Raw genomic sequence first — 22,242 nt, 5'->3', positions numbered from 1 at the left:
ATTACTGGAGCAATCAATCATTTAAAAAAAAAAAAGAAAAAAAGATTGTCCCTGAGCTAACATCTGTGTCAATATTCCTCTATTTTGTATGTGGGACACCACTACAGCATGGCCTGATGAGCAGTGTGTAGGTCCATGCCCAGGATCCGAACCTGCAAACCCTGGGCCGGCGAAGCAGAGTGCACAAACTTAACCACTACGCCACAGGGCTGGCCCCTAAATTCTTCTATTTTTAAATGTTAGCTCTATTTCTAAAAATATAGCACAGGCCAAATAAAATATGTGTGCAGTCTTTGGCCCATGAGCTGCCAGCATATTATATTTGCACAACACTTATATTTGCACAACACTTTACACTTTACCAAGTAGTTTTACATCCATTATGTCCTTTCTCCCTTATGAAGGCCCTACAATGACAGGAAAAATAGAAATTATTACTGACACTTTTAGAGATGAGGCTCAGAGAAAGTAAAGAACTTGACCAAGCTCACATGACCAACTGGCAAGAGAAAGATTAGCATCCACAGGCCTTCACGTTTCTGTACTATTTTATTCCTTTTTCACATTAAACGCACATGATGGTTGAAAGCTTTCTTGTGTCTGAGGCACAAGGTGGGGGAAGGGACAGGGCAGATGGCTCCATTATTTCCGGAAGCCATGGTCTCATCAACTCCCTAAAGCTCTATGCTGTGGGCAGATCTTTGCTTAAATTAGGGAACTGATCATAGTCACTCCCCCAAACAGTTTACTTTCTCTGATTATTTTCTTCTTTTTCTCTGTAAGTGAACCATATCTACTTATTTAATTTATAAAACCCTGCGTGCCCATCAAATAGCCTTAGGCTATAAAAACAAAGAAAATTCATAAAGTATTAATAGAGTTTTAAAAGCTAGCAGAAATAATGATAAAAACATAGGCATCAAATCTATAAATTAAGCATAAAATTACATTAAGAAATAATTTCCTCCCAGTATCCAACAAGGTGGCTCGGCAGACTGCCAAGATAACATAACATGCAGCAAAGCTTCTAATAAATAAATTGTCTTCATCAAAACAAGCTTGTAATTTCTGCGTAGGAAGCAGTGCTGTTTTTACTTACTTACTCTTTAATCATTTTAGCAAACTTATGTCTGAATGAGGAGAGACAAGGAGAGTGTGGGAGGCAGGGAAGATGAATAGATGTCCTTTCACAGTTCACAGCTGGCCAGGAGTGGCCACAAAGACTTTGGAAGGTCAGGGCATTCCTGGAGTCATCTGTCTCTATTCTGAGGGCTCTGGTTTTCCAAATGGGCCCAAAAAGCTAAAGTGAAGGATACAGTAGGCACACGGGGATGGCAGCAGGGACACACAAGGACACCCATCCATACCAGGCAAGTATCCATATTTAGGAGGAAGACCATTCTCAGTCTTACTTTCATGAGCACTAATGAGATCTTAGACACAACAGCTTATAGACTTACAGCAGTCCACAGATTGCCCACATAAAAGGAAACACGGTTTAGTTGATGCTGAGCATAAAATGTGCTTGAGAGATCCCTTTGTTGAAATTTAAGTCTTTTTTCATATTATTTTGACGTTAAAAAATATATTTGCTTTGGCATGACTCTGAAAAAAAAAAGATCTTTTTATAGGACTAAAGTAAATAAAGATTACTTGCTCACAAGATTGTTTTCATCCTGCCAAGTAAATAAAGTGATGTCTCAATAAGTAGAAATTGCACCTCAAGTCCTTAAATAATCATCACCAATACAAGCTCTGTTAGCTATTACTGATTGCTTCTTTTTTCCCTAAGCAACTCACTCAGCAGAAAATAGTCTAAAAACATCAGAGTGATAGAACTGAGTCCCAAGGAGACATAAAAACTAGACAAGTGATCTGGGGAGAAAGACTATGGGTGTGGACTCTCCACCACTAAAGTCCCAGAGGTTTCTGCTTTAGAATTGGAGTTTCTGGATAGAGACCTCTGGCAGAGCTTTAACTTCTCTCATCAAAGTATAGCCGGGCTGAATCTCCCATTTGAAGCAGCTTAGTGTTTCCTGACTTCCTCAACGTTGTAGTCTTCAGAGCAGATACTTGTAGGTGGTTGCTTTCAGGGAGTTTGGAAGCTGCCTACAAGGGCACTTTGCTGAGCCGGGCAGACACCTCGAGTCCCGGCTGGCTGAACAGCCAGATTATGTGGAATGGGGAGACTGTAAGGTCAGGTTCCTCCTTCCACAAGCAGATTTGGCACCAGGTAAATCCATTAATATTTCCCCTTGAAAGAAACAGGCTTGTCAAACACAGAGAAGATGGAGCTTCCTCCACATCCCACAATCACCATTATAGATATTTTTAGCGAGTGACCAAATACCAGTATTTAGAATTCCCACGAAGGACTCTCTTGGTTAAAAAATACACGCCAGGTTTACTTTTCCATAGAGACAACCATTACTGGACCCCTGTCTACAATACTCTCTCTAATAAAAGATTACTAGGGTTTAAAATGAGAGTTTTATTAGATCCTACCTAAGTTATATGCAATCAGAACATTTTAGTTCCAATCCATTGTCCTTTTTATTTAATGTCAAGTAGCATCATTTGAACACTGACCAGTTGCCTCTTCTAAAATCACCTTCTTTTCCCCACAGATCCTTCTCTAATTATTCATTCCACAAACATGTGTCAAAACCCATCCTGTGAAAGCCGCTGTGCCAGGCCTGGGGATATGACAGTAAACAAAACAATGTCCCTGCTCCCAACAGATATTACAGTCGAGGGGGGAGAAGCTTGTGCAAACTGCCTTTCACATTCCAGGGAAAGTTGCCTTCTATCTTCATTTGATGTGAGACTATTACTCAGTGCCCTACTTCTCGGTTTTATGAAAATCTTCTGATGGTGAAAAACATACATAATCACTGAAAAAATTGAAAAATTGACATATATGAAGGAAAAAGTAAAATCAAGCATAATCCTCTCACTCAGAAATTACTGTTAAGAAGTCGGGGGGATGTGTATTTCCAGCTCTTTTCAGTGTGTGTGGGTATGTGTGTGTGTGCGCGCATGTGTGTGCACTGTGCGTATGCAATCATATACGCTATTTAGTAAAGTTTATTGATAACAATAAACAAACAAAGAAAACAAAGAAGAGAGAGACAGAACAAGAAACAAAAGGAAACAGAGATAGAGTGACTGAAGCAAAGAGACAGAGGCAGAGAGAGGGGGTAGAGACAGAAAGAGAGAGAGAGTGAGCTGGTAGTTTTATCAATTTAGGTTTCCTTCCTCACCAGGAAGATTAACTAGTCTCAGGATCCTGGGCCAGCCAATTAATGAGCCCAAAGCCTTTATCTGACTTCTCTTTCCATGCATACTGTATCTATAAACTAAGCCAATCCTGCAGTAACCTGCTGCCCACAAGCCCAAGGCCACTGAAAATTTACACTGGGCCTATTAATAGTAAAAAGCACTGCTGTTTCCTGACTACTAGTTTAAAAAATTTATTTTTTTAATTTTTAAAGAATTATGGGTTAAGCAGTATACAGAAAGTTGGGGAAATATTAGTGATTTCTATTATGAATTTTTGACACTACTTTTTTTTTTTGCTTTTCTTTATGCTTATATCTTTTTTTTTTTTTTGTGAGGAGATCAGCCCTGAGCTAACATTCGCCAATCCTCCTCTTTTTTTTTGCTGAGGAAGACGGCCCTGGGCTAACATCCGTGCCCATCTTCCTCCACTTTATATGGGACGCCGCCACAGCATGGCTTACCAAGCAGTGCGTCAGTGCGCGCCCGGGATCCGAACCAGCGAACCCCGGGCCGCCGCAGCGGATCGCGCGCACTTAACCGCTTGCGCCACCGGGCCGGCCCCACTTTATGCTTATATCTTGATTTCTGATTAACTTGTCACATCAACTCCTGTTTTGACATTAAAAGAGTTATTTGCTAAAAAAGCAAAGAAAATGCCTATTCGCGATCCAGCCCAAGATTCCGGCTGAGCCCAAGGTCATTACTGAAGAAAAGCGGATTGAAGGTATTCAAATGTACTAGAGCAAATGGTTTTTCACTGAAAAAGAATCCCAAGCCATGTGTCTGGGCCAAGATACCTAAACGCATGGTCTTGTGCAGGCAAAACTGCCTTATGATAAATGAATTCATCTCTCACGTTGTATGTGGGGGTTTTGACGTCACATGGAGAATGACCATGTTTTCATTCTGGTTAGAAGAGGGGAGCAAAGTCTTTGATGATCCCCATCAAGGGGTCCCCTGCATGCCCAGATACCCTCCCAGGAAGTGTTCTTCATGTTTCCAGTGGAGGGCTTGACAACACCAAGTAGTTACTCCCAAAGCAGAAGGAACTGCCACTGAGGGTCTGGGGATCCTCTAGGGCGGGGGGGATGAGATGACAAAAGCATTCAGTTCCTCTGCCCGTGAAGGAGCATCTGCTTGGAACAGCCACTCCTGGCAAACTGCACCAACCGTTCCATGCGACGCCTGGCAGCAGACAAGCCAGCACCACTCCTAAGCTCTTGCAAAGCCCATTGCCTCCGAAGAAAATGTGCTCACTCAACCTATTTTGCTTCGTCATGGGGAAGGGAGATCAGGCCAACTGCCAGCTTTTTTGTTAAGCATTATGGAAGGTGAGCACACTGAGCTCTTGATGCTTCTGTGATCATAGCCATGCTCTGTAGTCACTTAAAAATCATAACATAACTCTCAGAAAAGGCAAACAGGGGGCCGGCCTGGTGGCATAGCAGTTAAGTTTGTGCGCTCTGCTTCAGCAGCCTGGGGTTTGCGTGTTTGGATCCAGGGCAAGGACCTAGGCACCGCTTATCACGTCATGCTGTGGCAGGCATCCCACATGTAACATAGAAGGAGATGGGCACAGATGTTCGCCCAAGGCCAATCTTCCTCAGGAAAAAGAGGAGGATTGGCAACGGATGTTAGCTCAGGGCTAATCTTCCTCACCAAAGGAAAAAAAAAAGGCAAACACTGCCTGTCAGTGGGCTGTGTTAGCCTTAAAACATTACACTGGGAGGGCAAGCAATTTTCCTTAAATGCTTCCTGATTACCTGCTCTACAGATCCCCTTATCTCCTCCCGTCTGAAGACAGACTGCCAGCAAAGGCGCTCCCGGCCCAGCTTCTCGGCCAGTGGAACAGCATAAATCAACTTTAAAGGAGTGATTATAATGAGGGGAAGGAAAGTGACATGCCTCTCTGGTCTCTCTCCACCATCCTAAGCCTTGATCTTATCATCATCTCCCCAGAACACTGACTCGACCCTCCATCAGCCAGCTGTCCCTCTGCCCTGTGGAGGCCAGCCCTGGGACACAGGGAAGAAGGGAAGAAGACCTTCCATTGCCTACCCGTGCTCGGCACTCTGAAGCTTTCCCAGAATGTCACAGGACTGACGGCATGCTAAAATTTTTGGACTAGAGGGGGGAAACCAGGTAGATTATCTCCTCTAAGCCCTGAGAAGGAGAGCAAGAAGAAAGTCTGAGCAACTCAGCAGCCCGCCTGCTTCCAAAGCTCCCACTGGGCAAGGACTAGTCCGTGGCCCCCATCAGCTCCCTCCTGGTCTGGGCCCCTCTGGGCTCCTCTGGGAGGGTAAGATCTCGCACAGCGGGGAAGGGAAGGCCCAGTGCATGACTCCCCAGAGGCAGAACAGAAGCTCTCTCACACAGAGAGAGCACGGCAAATCCTGTTTTACTCATTAAAAGGCAAAAATTTCATATTTCCCACGCACACAGAGTTGCACCAAAATTCACAGCTGTTGCTTAACATTTTTCTGACAAGAACATGTTAAACAAAAATATGTGTTTGGGGAGATGCACAGCAAGGAGTTTTCAATTGTATTTTAAATCAAATTGACTTAAACCTCGCTAATTTTAACTCTTCTTATGCTGCAGCTGACGTAATCATGATCACATGATTCGCAGCTGTAGCTACATTATTTTTAAAAGGGGAAACTCTTCTTCAGGATGAAAGCAAATAACACGTATCCGAAAGATCAAGTCCAACATCTGCACACCAGCCAGGCCTACAGTCTAGTCCTCCAAGGTGGCGGGATGTGGCTTTGGGAATTCTTTCTCTTACCCTGTTTTGTTTCCTTCGGCGCTTTCAGGGCTCGCCTCCGAAGCTGCTGCAACGAACAAGCAAAAAAGCAGAGTCGTGACAGTCACCCAACACCTGCTGCCCTTGGCCTGCCCTGTGGTGGCCCGGGATGCTAGGGTCCAGGCATTATTTTTCACTCACTCAGCTCCTGGCCAGAGGACCAAGAGCCTTACCTGCCATTGTTCGACCCAACCAAAGGCGAGACTAACCCTGAGGAAGTCCTGCTCCCAAGATAAAGGACGAGAAGAGATGAATAATTAATAACTCACTGGAAATTGAAGCGGGTGGTAAGTGTGAGGCCACGGTCAATACAAGAAAGAAACACTAAACAAAAAGGCCAAGTTTTATTCATAAGGAAGCTCAGAGAGGGGGGGTTCATGTTCAGCTGCTGGGGACCGCAGCCTCTTTTTCCAAATAATACTTTTGGACTAAGAGAAACCAAGCCTGGGGTTCTAAAAAATTCCAAGGGGACACTTGCTGTTAAGGGAAAATGCACTCTTTGGAGCTTGGTCACCCTGATTTCTGCATCTGGCTCAACAAGCAAGCGGATCCTGAGGAGGCCATCCACGTTCCTCCACGTCATATTAACTCCTATTCTTAGGAAACTTCCTTTTCATTTTCAAAATAGCTTACTAGTGCAAGCACGAGGAGTCAGCTAATGCCATTCTCTGATTCTTTCATCCACGTGTCTTTCATTCAACAACTATTTGTGAAGTCTTTCTCTGTGCCAAGACACTAGGATCAAAAAGAAAAATAAGGGGTCACGCCCGGTGGTGAAGTGGTTCAGTTCATGCAGTCCGCTTCCGAGGCCCGGGGTTCTCTGGTTTGGATCCCAGGCGCAGACCTGCACTCCTCTTATCAGACCACGCTGCGGCAGCATCCCAAATACAAAGTACAGGAGGACTGGCACAGATGTTAGCTCAGGGATCATCTTCCTCAAGCGAAAAGAGGAAGATTGGCAATAGATGTTAGCTCAGGGCCAATCTTCCTCACCAAAAATAAATAAATAAATAGAACGAAGAAGAAGACTCAAAGTGTCTTCAGATAGGCTTGCAGTCTGTGGCTTTAAATGCCTGTCTGTGTTGGTGACCTCCACACTGCTCTCTCCAGCCCAGACTTCTCCCCTAACTCAGAACTCACAAAGCCAACAGCACACCGAACATCTCTCCTAGATATCTCGTGCTGTCCAATAGGCATCTAAATGGAACTTGTCCAAATCCAGACTCCAAACCTGCTCCTCCCACAGCCTTGTCTGTCTCAATTAAGGCAACTCCATTCTTCCTGTTGCTCAGGTTTTTCTTGGAGTCATCCATGCTTTCTGTGTCAGTCAGAGTCTGTCTGGGAAAGAGAAACCACAACAGTTATTTTAACAGAGAGAATTTAATATAAACATAAATAATTGTTAAGCAAGTACTAGAGAAGCAAAAAGGAAAAAGGGGGCCACTGAGGTAGCACAGAGGTAGTCAGTACAGGAAGCAGCCACCACCCCTCGGGCTAGGGGATCGGAGAGAAGGGTTGGGGTCATCTGAACCTACAGTCTGAGAGGAGGGGCCCTCAGAGCTGGACCTCTGGGGGGAGAACCATAGCCAGCAGGTGCTGGTACCTCTGAGGGGGCCCAGTGAGGCTGGCTCTGGGAGAGTGAGGGAAAGCCAGAAATTGGAACCAGCTGCTGTTGCAGTGTCACTGACAGGAACAGGAAGTCAATACGATGGAGCATGTCCCTTCTCCCTCCTCAGCCTTGTAGCTCCCTCAAGCACCGCCTTTCAGCAGAGCTTAACATGGAGCTAGCTGGCAAAGCTAAAGGGTGGTGTGCTGAGAAAAATGAGCTTAAGAACCGGCACAGTCCACTTCTTTGGCTACTTAACCTCCACACAAAACTTCTCTCTTTCATACCCTACCTCCAACCTGCCAACAAATCCTCTCAGCTCTACCTTTAAAATATCTCCAGGATTTTACTGCTTCTTGCCACTGCGCTGCCACCATTCTGATCTAAGCACCACTAGTCTCACCTGGATTATCTCAGTAGCCTTGTAAGAGATTTCCTTCACTTTTTCTTGAGCCAGTTCTCCACACAGAAGCCAACATGACCGTATTAGTTAGCTAGGGCTGCTGTAACAAATTACCACAAACTTGGTGGATTAAAATGACAGAAATGTATCTTTCACAGTTCTGGAAGCCAGAAGTCTGAAATCAACATTTCAGGGTTGCTTACTTCTACAGCCTCTTGAGAGAGAATCTAGAATGTTCCACACTTCTCTCCTAGCTTCTGATGGTTGCTGGCAGTCCTTGGCATCCCTTGGTCTTGTGGAATGAGATGCATCCCTCCAATCTCTGCTTCCATCTTCATGTTGCCTTCTTCTCCATGTCTCTAGGTGTTTCTGTGTCCACCCCTCTTCGTATAAGGACACCAGTCATTGGATTTAGGGCCCATCCTAAATCCAGTATGATATCATCTTGAGATCCTTAACTTTATTACATCTGCAAAGACTCTATTTCCATATAAGGAAATAGGTACCGGAGATTGAGACTTTTAGGAGCTGCTATTCCACCCACTACAGTGATCACATAAAAACACAAATCAGATCATGTCAGCCCTCTGCTCAAAACCATCCAATTGTTCCCACATTACTCTGAGTAAAAAGTGTACTTCTACATAATCTGGACACTTCACCTCTCAGACTTCCTCTCCTGCTACTCACCTTCCTCACCCTACAGAAGCTATTCTGTTCCTCCACACTCTACACACATGCCAGCCTTGGGTCTCTGCACATGCTGTCCCTCGTATGGAAACTACCCTCTCCAGATATTCCCATGGCTCTCTCCCTTAGGTTCTTCAGATCTTTTCTTAAAAGTCACCTTCTCAGGGCCGGCCCTGTGGCCTAGTAGTTAAGTTCAGCATGCTCCACTTTGGCAGCCCAGCTTCGGTTCCCGGGTGTGGACCTACACCACTTCAGCAGCCATGCTATGGTGGCGACCCACATACAACACAGAGGACGATTGGCACAGGTGTTAGCTCCAGGTGAATCTTCCTCAAGCAAAAAGAGGATGATTGGCAACAGATGTTAGCTCAAGGTCGATCTTCCTCAGCAAAAAAAAAAAAAGTCACCTTCTCAGCGAGGCTTCCCCTAACACTATATAAAACTGAACCCCCATCCTCATTCTCTACTTTATTTTTGCCATAGCACTTAACAATATAGCATAATGTAAATTTTGAATTTTATTACTTTATTTTATACCTCCTGCCATTAAAATGTAAGCTCTATGAGGACAAGGATTTTTTTGCCACTCCCATTCACTGCTATACCTGAAGCACTTAGAATAGTTCCTGGTAACTATAGGCCTCAGTAATTATACTTTAAAATGCAGCATATAACATTGGAATTGCACAAAAGAGAATATAGTAAAATTCTCATGTTGATAGGGCCCTATCCCAGAGCAGCACTAAAAATACCAAGTACAACTTTTATTTACAATTTCATTTAATATCCTTTATTGTCTTATTAACTATAACTCTGTTTTCTTATTTTAGTGGTTGCTTTGAGGGATTATATTATACATCTTTAACATATGGTGTACTTTCAAGTGATATTATATCACTTTAGTTAGAGTATAAGAACCTTATAATAGTATATCTCCAATTCTTCCCTCTAGGCCGTTATACTATATATTTTCAAACATCCTACTTATACATATGTTATAAAACTCACAGTTAATTGTTATTATTTTTGTTTAAACAGTTAATTATTACTTTTTGTAACAGCTTCATTGAGATATAATTCACATACTATACAATTCACCCCTTGAAAGTGTACAATTCAATGGATTTTAGTATATTCACAAGACTGTGCAACCATCACTACTATCTAAGGCCAGAATATTTTTATCACCCCAAAAGAAAATCCTGTACCCATTAGCCAATACCTCCCAAATCACCCATCCCTCCCAGCCTTAGGTAACCACTAATCCTTTTTCTGTCTCTATAGATTTGCCTATTCTAGACATTTCATATAAACAGAATCATACAATATGTAGTCTTTTATGACTGGCTTCTTGCACTTAGCATGTTTTCAAGGTACATTCATGTTGTAATATGTATCAATATTTTATTTCTTGTTATTGTTGAATCATATTCCATTATGTAAATATACCACTTTATTTTTCATTCATTAGTTGATGGACATTTGTGTTATTTGGGGCTATTATGAATAACATTGCTATGAACAGTCAAATATATGTTTTGGTGTGGGCATATGTTTTCATTTCACCTGGGTATATACCTAGGAATAGAATTGCTGGGTTATATGGTAACTCTACATTTAACCATTTGTGGAACTGCCAGACTGTTTTCCAGAGCCCCTGCACCATTTTACATTCCCACCTGCAGTATATGATGGTTGCAATTTGTCCACATCCTCATCAACACATGTTACTATTTGTCTTTTTGACTATAGCCATCCTAGTGGTAACATTGTGGTTTTGATTTGCATTTCCCTGATGACTAATGATCAATTATCTTTTAGAGAGATAGATTTAAATATAAAGTAAAAATCATATATATTTACCCTTGTAGTTATCACTTCCAATACTCTTCAGTCCTATTTGTAGATCTATATTTCCATCTAGTATCATTTTTCTTCTGCTTGACAGACTATCTTTAATATTTCTTGTACTGTAAGTCTGTTAGTGATAAATTCATTTAGCATCTGTATGTCTGTAAAGTCTGTATTTTGCCTTCATTTTTGAAAGATATCTTGGCTGGGTATAAAATCTTGTATTGACAGTTTTTCTTTCTTTCAATTCTTTAAACGTGTTGCCCCATTATCTTGTGTTTTGCTTGTGTTTTTTTTTCTGATGAGAGATCTGCTACCATTGTTATCCTTGTTCTCTGTGCGCAACCTGTCATTTTTTCCTCTAAGCTGCTTTTAAGATTTTCTCAGCAATTTGACTATGAGGTGCTTTGGTATAGTTTTCTTCATTTTTCTTGTGCTTGGGGTTCATTAAGATTCAGGTAGTTTTAATGAGATTTAGAAAATTTGGGACCATTATTCTTCAAATAATTTTTCTTTGTGCACTTCATTTTCAGGAACTCTAATTGCTCATATATTAGGCCACTTGAAGATTCCCTCAGCATAAGGATGCTCTGTTCATTTTTTTTTAATTTTTTTTTCTCTCTTTGCTTTGTTTTAAAATTGCAAAATATCTCTAAGTCTTCAAGCTCACTACTCTTTTCTTCTGCAGTGTATAATCTGCAATTAATTCTCTCTAATGTATTTTCACTTCAGGCATTGTAGTTTTCATCTCTAGAGATTTAACTTGGATCTTTTTTTATAACTTCCATACCTCTATTTACTTTTTTAAATATATGTAATACACTTACGACAACTGTCCCTATGTCCCTGCTTACCAATTCTAACATCTGTGTGAGTTCTAGGTTGATTTCTATTGATTTTTCTCCCTATTATGGGTCATATTTTTCTGCTTCTTTGCATACCTGGTAATTTTTTATTGGATGCCAGTCATTACGAGTTTTTCTTGTTGGCTACTGTGTATTTTTGTATTGCTATAAATATTCTTGGATTTGTTCTGGGATTCAGCTAAGTTACTAAGAAACAGTTTGATTCTTTTTTTTTTTTTGGTGAGGAAGATCGGCCCTGAGCTAACATCTGCCAATCCTCCTCTTTTTGCTGAGGAAGACTGGCCCTGAGCTAACATACATGCCCATCTTCCTCCACTTTATATGGGATGCCACCACAGCATGGCTTGACAAGCGGTGCATGGGTGTGCGCGTGGGATCTGAACCTGCAAACCCCGGACTGCCACAGCAGAGCGCGCACACTTAACCGCTTGTGCCACGGGGCCAGCCCCAGTTTGATTCTTTTTAATCTTGTTTTTAAGATTTTTTTAGGTGAGGGCAGACCAATCTTCAGTCTAGAGCTAATTATTTCACACTACTGAGGCAATACACTTCTGAGTATCTTACCTAATGTTTTGAGAATTTTGAGGGTTTCTAGTCTGGCTGGTGGGAAGAGGTACTATCCTTGGCCTTGTACAAACACTGTATTGCTCTTTCTAATCCTTTTGATGATTCTTTCCCCCAGCCTTTTGTAGTTTCCTCACACACATACTGATGAGTGCTCTGCCAAATACTTAAGGGGAACTTTCTGCAGATCTGTGGAATTTTCTCTCTGTGCAGCTATTTCCTCTCCAGTACTCTGTCTGTGAACTCTAGCTTCCTTGTCCTGGACCCTCAGCTCAGCCTCCTAATTGAGGGAGTCCACCAGGTTCCACCTGAATTTCCCTTCTTTACACTAGAGCCTGGAAACTCAATGAAAGTAAATAAGGGCAATTGTAAAGTTTATTTCATTTGTTTCCCATTTCTTAGGGATCATTGTCCTTTGCTGCTTGATATCCAGTGTCTTGAAAAATCATTGTCTCATATATTTTGTCCACTTTTTTTGGTGATGGTGTTGGTTGTATCGGGTAGGAAGTAAATGTGGTGCCTGTTACTCCATCTCAGCCAAAAGTGAAAACCTCTGTCAGCTCTTTAAATTTTTCAATTCGTTATGATTTCTTTGTCTAATTCTATATAAATGCTCACTTTTCTACTTAATTTTTTCTTGTAATTTTGTATTATTTTTCTTAAAGAGGGCCTCCATTATTGTATAATCTCTAGCCCCATACTCAGGCTCTGGAGCTCAACCTCATGGGTTGAAATTCTGCCACCACCTCCTACTAGCACTGTGACCTTGAGCAGCCCCTGTACCTCTGTCTCTTCATCTATAAAACCAGGATGATAATAGGACCTACTTCATGGGGTTGAGCATTAAATGAGTTATTACCTGCAAACCACTTAGAAAAGAACCTGGAACATAGGAATCACTTAATAAATCTCAGTTATTCTTATTATTATTTGAGCTTCACTATCAATGTATAGGTGATATTATAAATTATGGGATCACCCATAGAGAGTTGAAGGCTTAGGATGGAATACCCCCACATAAGTGATGAGAGCAGAGGAAGAGTAGACAATAAAAGAAACAGAGTAGAGGCCAGAGAATGGGATAATCAAAAAAATATAGTATCCTAGTAAACAAAGTAGGTAATCTTCCAAAGAAGGGAGAGATTAATCTGCTCTATGCCACTGAAGATCAAAATAGGACTTAAAAATGACTCCAGGATTTGGCAATATAGCAGTCATGACTAATGTTGTAAAATGGGAATATGAACAGGCCCCATCACACATGTTAATAATGAGTATTAAATGAGAAATGAATGCTAATTCCTTAGCACAGTACTTACATATTAAGCTTTCAAAAAATATAAAACTTTTTATTAATTACTATTATTATCAAAATTATGTTTACCTTTTGTATCACTGGATCCAGCCCATGTTTCACCCTACTATATAAATGTTAGGGCAGATTCAGAGTCTCTCTATGGTACTACTGTCTCCATTTTCCTTGGCTCATCATCACCCATACCCCAAGGATGACACTAGGTGTCCTTCTGTCACCTTCTTTCACACACACATACACACATCACACTGATCCTATAAGCTACTTTGCTTTTTTTCCAAGGGCAGTCATTTCCCCATGACACCCCCTCTGTCTTATTAAAATAGTGTAGATTTCACCAATTATTAGCACTTCCTGTGGACTCAAAGGGTAAAGCCAATCCTGGGTCACACACCCACATCCTTTTGGGGCTAGGAGACATGCTTGGGCCCCTCTAGCTTCTATATGACAGGTAGAGCCCAGCTTTCCACCAGGATGCCCTCCAAGTAAGAAGGGAAATGGACTCTAAGCAGCCAAATACCAATGGCCAGTGTACCCTGCACCCAGCCAATTCCAGGGGCCCAGGAGATAACCAACCAAACCAAAAAGATGCACTGTTTTAGAGATCAAACGTCTTGAATTATATTTCTAAATTTTCTTTTTAATTTGGGGAGGGACCAAATCCGTTTGCAAGCCCACATGGATTCCAGGTGAAAATTGCTCCTGTGGTTCTGATTCATTGCTGCATGAATCATATTAATGCTATTTGCAAAGGTCTGTGTGCAGTCCCAAATTACACCTTTCAAAATGAGAAGTACAATTTGTACCCAGAGTCAACTTATTTAAACCCCAAACACACCTGTGTTCAAGCTGAAAATTTGCTACCTCGGCTTCTCCAAACCTTGCACCATGAGTCATTCTAGATGATTAAGTTTTCCAATACTTGAACGTTTAATCATTTAAACAGAAAACTTTAGAATTTTAATGATGTGAGGCAAAAATCTTCCTAAACAAATATATTTCAACTTCCCAAACAAGGTGAAGTGAATGTAATTTTACCTTCTCTTAGAGATTCAGAGTCATGCATAACAGTATCAATAAACGGCCCAGTCTAGAACAGCTTTAAGATTCCAAGAGTTATTTAAGCCTACACTAAATGGGCCTAGACTGTTGGTTTTGAGTTCTTGGCACTATTATAGTAGTTTTTCTGTCTCCTCTCTTGTTGGCACCTGTCATTTCCTGCTGTTAATCAGTTTACCTATCTGTAGCAGCTTCTTCCACATTTACTTGCTTGTTGCTTTTTATATCTAAGAGCTTAGACAACTTGTGAGAATTACATATAAAGTTAATGTAAAGGGATTCTGAATGGGGCCCTGAGAGATTTCAATCTAAAGTTGCTCTGATGCTTTGTTTGAAAATAGGTAGAGTATAAACAAATAAAGCTAGTGGAATATCTTGTGACACCAGTTCTGGCTTCTCAGATGTTTTGTTGCTTGATTTTGTTTTTCTTACTTTGTGGTTCTTGGCTGTGTCCTATATTGGTAAGGATGAGGGATGGTAGGTTTCCCACAACAGAGACCAGGCTTCAAGTGTGCTTCATTCTCTCCATATCAATATCGTTATGGGCATCAATTTAATTGGAAGTATAACCAGCCACTTGGGTCAGCAAATAATTGAAATACCTCAGGGAAGGCTTGTCAATAATTGTGGCCAGAGACAGAAAGCCCAGGGGCAGTCAGAAGAAGCTGCCCTTGCAACGATTTCCTCATTCCTTACAAAGAATTACTGAAAGCAAGAGGTCTTGTTACCAGACACGTACACATGTTCTTTACCTGCCACACTAGAAGGGCCAAATAAAAACTGGAATGCCAGGCTTATGGGAAGGAAAGTGTTTTTATCTCGGGTGATGTCAGCCAGGGGACGACAGTGAGCCCTCAAATTCATCCAATCTCCCCAAAAGATTGGAGGCAAGGGGTTTTAAAGGTTGCAAGGAATGTGGCTGCTTATAGGGAGGGAGAGACTGTGGCCTTGCTGTTTGGCACTTTCCCATCAGCCTGCATTTGGCCTTGTGAGTCTGCATGCAGGGAGGAGAATGGCGAGATAAGGGAATCTGCAGGTAGGTGTCCTTGGTTGTCTGCCTCCATGGTGGAGGGTGGATTCTGGTGCCAGGAAGCCAAGGAGTTGGAGGTCTGGGAAGCTTCAGCTTCTTGATATTCTCTGGATATCAGTTTCCCTGTAATAAAACTTCAAAGGATCCATAACTAGCCAAAATATCAGCATGAGGCCACCTGGGCTCTAACAATTTGTAACTTCTATTTGCCTTGTGAAGTTCAGGGATACAAAGGTTTAAAAAACTGATATTTATATATGAATGTAACTTAGAGAAACAGGGAAAAGGGATGAGTGCTTTGGTTTTAACCCCACATATGCTAGTTTAATGTAGAGGAACTGATATTAGGGCCAGCATCAGTCTTGCCCCAGCCCTGGGGCCTGACCGGAAGAAGAAACTTCATTCCCTAAGTTTGGCTTTGAGTGAGCCAAACTCACTGGCTCCCAGTGTGGTGTGGGAGACACCACACTCCCATCCTGCAGAAATGGCTCCCAAGCAGGCTTCTTCTCTGGCACCTCTCCCTGCAGTGCACCACTTGGCCCCAGAATTTCTCTGTACCAGGAGAAACCCCTACCCAACATTTCAGTGTGATCCTGGGGCACATTTTCAATGGGTGAGTGAGCTTCCATCCATTTAATTCCTTAACGGCAGAAATATCAGCTGTTCCCAGCAGCCTGTACATTGGCTCAAAAAAAGCCCTGCTGCTTCCATTCGCCGCAAATCCCCCGGCACAGGACAGCTGAGGCACCCGGTCATCCCTTAGCACCAAGGCTGCAGAAGGTCCCCTAGAGAGGCAGGGGCTCATGTCCTAGAATCTGTGTCTCACATGCCCCTCTCTGCTCCCCAGACAGGCTGGCTTGTGAGATTCTTTCCAGCCTCTTCCCTCCGGGCACCTACTGGCTTACTTGACCTATTTTCTACAAGCTTGAGACAGAGGGACGAGAAAAGTGCTGAATCATTCTAGGGTCTGTGTTGTCTCCAGTTATAAAGCCCAATGTCAAGGTGAAATATCACCTTTTAGCAACCCTACATCTCACAGATTTAATGGTCAATCTAAGTAACGATCAGATTATGTTTCTCTCTTTATTTCTTTGACTAGAGTAAGAGAAAAAAATTCTTTTCTTTCAGTAGATTCTAGATTCTGTATTTATAAATATCATTCAAAGCTATACATTTTATTAATGATAGAGAAAGTAAAGATTTCCTCTTTTCACCCAATCAGAACAGAACTATTTCTCTGTTTGTTATTAGGGCTTTTCTCCTCTCTCCATCTCCAACTCAGTGTCCGGGGTCTCTAGGTATGTAGTAGCTACTCAAGAAACAGTCATTAGTTGAAAGAATGAACTAATGGATGGATGGAGAGAAAAATGTCTGCATTGTCATCTTCCAGGGTACCCTCCCAACTTGGTAGAGAACCCTCACAATGCTTCTTGGCAGCTTTTCTTCAGGGACTGTAGAACCCAACTAAAATGGAGTCATTTATGTCAGGGACAAAATCGAAATGGTCAACACAAGTGCATAAAGGACACTTAACCTATCCTTACAGGAATTTACAGTTCTCCTCAGAAATTGGCAGAGAACACTAGCCAATCCCCAAATGCCAAGTCTGTTCATGCCATCTCTGGACTTCTTGTTCCCCTGACTCAGCTACCCTGATCCAAATAAGAAAGAAGACCAGTAGGCGACCACTAGCTGATAAAGCCAAATAACGTCTGCATTTACCTCATAAAAATCCCTTAGTCTGTGAGCAACTTAGAAGTCATTGCTCCCATAGCCTTGAGTTTCCTGGCTTACCTATGCAAGGTCAAAAGCCTTGCAAAAAATTCGTCTTTCTGTTTTGTTTTATTCAGTATGCAGAGTTTGGTTTTTGACAGGACCCACCAATCAAAGGGGCCTCTCTTAAGCCTATTTGGGGTTCATACAATAGAATTTAATAAGGAAGACACATTTATTTACTTCTTTGCTTTGTTTTGCAGAAGAGCTGGGTGAAAGCCTGGCGCCCTTGGTCCTGGGTAGAATTTCTCAGTGACTGGTTGGACAGTTTTGTGTTTCCAGCACAGCTCAGCTCTGTCAGGCACTTTGGCATCCACTTGGTCCTGGAATGGCTGTGCACAGCCGGGGCTCTGGACAGGAGTTCAAATGGTTCCTCCGGGGCTCTGATGCAATTAAAGTGGGGACTTATGCTTCTTTGTCATGAGGCTGTTGGATTTTGTGATCTGTTTAGAAGCCTTGGCAGCTGCTGGCCCCACTCTAGAGGGCATCCTTCCTTGGATGTTCCAGGACACTGCTGCCCACTGAGAACTCAGCACAGACAAGGGCCCGAGACTGCTGATCCTACAGAGTTGGAGGCCAGGGGCTCAGTTTCACAGAACCCGGGCAAACTTCACTAGCGTGACTCAGTGCCTGTAACTTCCCTTATCTCCCAGCTCCCCGGTCTGTTTCTCCCTTTCCTGGAGCTGAGCCAGGCTTCTGGAGGCAGTTTCCTCCTTTTAACTGGACCCCCTAATTAACATTTCTTCTTCCTCTTTTTCTCTGCTCCAGTTCCATCTGCAGCTTCCTAATCACAGTATTAACTGTAGATCTTATCCCGCTCCTGACACAGTGTACCCAAGGGAGGGCTTTGAGCCAAGAAAAGACGGACTTGTGGTCATGAGAAACAGAAGGAGCCTCCTTAGGATGAAGAGAAGCCACGTCTGTAACTCACAGTGCTTGCCATGGAAAAGGGCTCTTACAATATTTACTGTCCGGATATTAGTTGCATAGTCTTAAGGTGACTCCCCACATATTGCTTATTAGCATCAGGGAAGAAAAAAAAACAGCAACGAGACAATGGAGAAATTGTACAACACTTTGACCAGTTGGTCCAAATTATCATCTATACGAGACAGATGACATCGTATGGCTCCGGGTGTGATACCCTGGATAGGACATACCTCACTTGGGCAGTATTTGGGCCAAGATTGCATAGCCTCAATCTAACCATGAGAAAACACCAGACACACACACAATGAGGAACATGCTATTAAAACAAAATGGCGGGGCCGGCCCGTGGCTTAGCGGTTGGGTGCGCACGCTCGGCTGCTGGCGGCCCGGATCCCCGGCGCACACAGACGCACTGCTTCTCCGGCCATGCTGAGGCCGCGTCCCACATACAGCAACTAGAAGGATGTGCAACTGTGATATACAACTATCTACTGGGGCTTTGGGGGAAAAAAAAAAAAAGGAGGAGGATTAGCAATAGATGTTAGCTCAGAGCCGGTCTTCCTCAGCAAAAAGAGGAGGATTGGCATGGATGTTAGCTCAGGGCTGATCTTCCTCACAAAAAAAAAAAAAAAAATGGCGTGTGGTGCTCACCTTGGCAGCAGATATACTAAAATTAGAACGATACTGGGAAGATTAGCATTGCCCCTGCACAAAGATAACACAAATTCATGACGGAAAAAAAATGGTGTGTGTGAGGGACAGGGAATTAAGTCATAAAAGCCAGGTTAAAGAGGCTAAAAAGACATCACAACAAAATGACCCTCGATTGGACCCTGTACTGGAGGGAGAATATGCTATAAAGGAAACTTATAAGTCAACTAACAAAACTGATATATGGAGGGTAGATTAGATAAAAGTACTTTGTCAAGTATTATGGTTATGTAATAGAATATTCCTATTCTTAGGAAAGACACAATGAAATCTTTAGGAGTAAAGGGCCATGAAGCATGTAACTTACTCTCAAATTGTTCAGAAAAAAATTACATTTTACATGTATATATAGATAGATAGATATAGATGTATATTATATATATACTGTAACTTTTCTAAACCATTATATATATATGTATATACGGAGTAGGGGAGAAATACGCAAATAATAAAGTGGAGTAAAATGAAGTCAATATACGTTTTTAAATATTTTTATTTTTGTAACTTTCTGTAAGTTTGAAACTGTTTCCAAATAAAAAGTTCCAAAATATAGCTGCAGTTATTCTGATTCTCATATATTCTTAGAGTCTGAACCAGGATAAAGAGGACATGAGGCCACATCTCTGTGAAGCCACTCAGGCTTATAGAGTCTCGTGAACTGGGAAGTGTTTTGGACTTACAGATAATTCTGAAGCAAATGTTCTATGACGGCAACCACTTTGAGGGACACTGGGCCTCCATGGGGAAAGACATCAAAATGGACTCAGGAAGACAGAACCTCATCCCAAGTCCAGTTCAGGAAACAAACAATGCCCTGCTGTCATTAAATACCAATCAACACAAATACAGATTGATTTCAAATTCCATTTTTTGAGCGAAAAAGTAGAGATGCTGCATAACGTAGAGATTAAGTGTAGCTTGGGGGTCCAGTGGATCTGGGTCTAAATCCTGGCTCTGCTACTACCAGCTATGACCCCTGGGGCAAGTTACTCTGACCCCGGAGCCTCACTTTCCTTCTCTGTGGAGGAATAGTCCTCAAGGGGGTGCTCTGAGGATTAAGGGAGGCAGCGCACGTGGAGTGCTTGGCGTGTGTGGATTTCAGGCACAGTAAAAGCTCTGCAGCACTAGGTATTATTACTATAAAGACGGTGTCTTTCTAATATCTATAGTGTCTATTACTATAAAGACTCTGATGCTGCAGATGCAGTTTTACAGTTATAAAGGCTCTGGTGAGTCAGTGGGCAGGGTCACCTGGGGGATACGGTGCTGCAAACATGGCTTCTGCAGGGGAAGAAGGGGTCCTTGGCGGGAGAAAGCCTAACCAAGAGAGCCACCTAACCCAGACGTCGTTTGTTCTGAGGAGCTTCCCTGGACTAGGGCTGAGGTCTGCTCAAGCCCCTGTCCACAGTTTAACAAGCACACGACACATACGCACACGTGCTTTATTTAATCAAAGGGCTGTGCATATTGGACAATTTTACCCCGAAAGCCTAATCTCTGCTCTAAGAAATTACCAATTCCTCCACTTAGGTCAAACTTTTTGGTCTCCAGCAAATACTTTAAAAAGTAAAAAATGCCTAACTTCCCTCTAAGAAATCTGGAAGGCATGAAGAAACCAGAGTAGGGGGTGGGCAGACAACTCCCCTCTTTTTGCAGCATGGTCATCACCCAGCCTGGCTCTGTCACCCACCTTTTTGGAGCTGCCTGATGGCCTCTCTATTGTATTCCAGAGCCACTTACCTGAGCCACACATGGATTCTGATTTAGGCCCTAAATACTTGTTGCCTGTGCATATTGGGAGATGGTTCTCTATGTTCCTGAAATTCTTTTCCCATTGCCCTCTGTCTAAACTCTACTCTCAGTGCGTGGGAACCGGGGTGGCCTGCAGACAACACAGTGCACTAAGGACAGGATAATTTTCCAGCCAGTTCCTTAACTTGCTAAAGAAAAGCCTCCCCACAGAGTACCTCTGCTCATTCACGCCCCAGACATTTACCGATGCCCCACTGTGTACCAGGCACTGGGCTAGACACTAAGGTGTGGAGATGAATGAGCCATCATCCCTGCCCATCAGGAGCTTGGCATCCAGCCAGACAGATGAACACAGACAGCCAACACAGGGTAGAGTTGCAGCTCAAACACCAGTGTTTCTCAATCCACATTCTATGCCAGAATCCCTGAGCAACTTATTGAAAACGCAGCATCCAGGCCCCAAACACCAGACTTACCAAATCAGAGTCTCTGGGGGTAAGGCCTTGAAATCAGCATTTTAACAATGGAGTCTCAGACACTCCAAAGTTTAAAACTCACAGAGTTGCCCTATACTCCAGTACAAATTCAGACACATCTGGGTGTTTCTGAAGAGCCATCAGGACAGGCCCATCAGGGATCTATTTCTACGGGGTTTCTAGGAGCCTACGGTTCTGGAGAAGGTATCAATAAATAGCACAACTCACGAAAACTCTTTAAGAAATGGGAGGCCTGGAGCTTTGGGAACACAAGAGAGGGTGAAGGGGATTCACCCCATCACAGCATGTGACTGCTGGGAGACTTGGGGTGCGGTGTGGGAGGAAGTGACAGAGGCCATTATGCACTGGAATGAGGAGCAGAAGAGTCAAGCAGGCAACCTGGGGCTGACGGTGCCACCCTCTGGTGTCAGGAGAGGAGGAAGCAATCAAGAGGTCAGTGCCATGTGTCTAGCACGGCTGTGCTGCAACTTGAGGACCTCTGAATGCATAAAGAAGAATTTGTAGGGGGTGGGGAGGTGGGTGAGTTGTCTACACCAAAGCTGCCAATGTCTCAAGTCGTCTACTTGGAGAAAAACCTCTCTGGGCATTTCTGAAGTGTCAGGCACCACTGCTGCTGCAGGTTTCATGCACATGGAGTTTGACTGCAGCCTCTTCCCCCAAGGACTCTGTTATAGATCCACATGCTGTGTGCTTCTGTATATATATATATATCCCAGATGGGCCACTGGTGAGACAAGTCCAAATTCTCAGGTGGGTGCATATTAGACCCAATCCAGCTCATCTACACCAACTTCAACATTGGCCTCATTGTATACACCTGGTTAATGGATTCTGTCCCTGAGAGATCACGTGGTTACAGCTAGACCATCCTGCAGAACCAGCCAGCCTCCAACATCCCTCACTCAATGCTGCTTTTTTCCTCACTGACATATTGGGTTGTGGAAACCACATTCACTTTAATCCATTGAATCCCAGCTCTGCGCAAACTCATGCGTGACTTTGGGAAAGTTATTTACCATCTTTGATCTTCAGTTGTTTCTTCTATTAAACTTGGATAATAATATGTATCTCACAGTGTTGCTTAATAGATGTCAGCCCCTTTTCACT

The 22,242-nt window shown here is 42.9% G+C and overlaps 1 protein-coding gene and 1 non-coding gene across 2 annotated transcripts in view; one reads left to right on the top strand and one right to left on the bottom strand.

Moving 5' to 3' along the window:
* LOC131410448 (myosin-IIIb-like) overlaps positions 1-6,268 on the bottom strand; it is a 92,861-nt gene extending 86,593 nt beyond the window's left edge. Inside the window, exons 1-2 of the mRNA XM_058548593.1 lie at positions 6,262-6,268; positions 6,071-6,116 (exon numbers count right to left, since the gene is read on the bottom strand). Of these exons, the coding sequence (XP_058404576.1) occupies positions 6,071-6,116; positions 6,262-6,268 (53 nt within the window). The remainder of the gene's footprint in view (positions 1-6,070; positions 6,117-6,261) is intronic.
* A 12,550-nt stretch (positions 6,269-18,818) lies between these two features.
* LOC131411087 (U6 spliceosomal RNA) lies at positions 18,819-18,925 on the top strand. The gene has a single exon (XR_009221482.1). It is a non-coding gene; the product is annotated as a U6 spliceosomal RNA (small nuclear RNA).
* The last annotated feature ends 3,317 nt before the right edge of the window (positions 18,926-22,242 follow it).

The sequence above is a fragment of the Diceros bicornis genome, chromosome 10 (assembly GCF_020826845.1).
Source record: "Diceros bicornis minor isolate mBicDic1 chromosome 10, mDicBic1.mat.cur, whole genome shotgun sequence".
Classification (NCBI taxonomy): Eukaryota; Metazoa; Chordata; class Mammalia; order Perissodactyla; family Rhinocerotidae; genus Diceros; species Diceros bicornis.
This window is presented reverse-complemented; position numbering and strand designations above follow the sequence as displayed.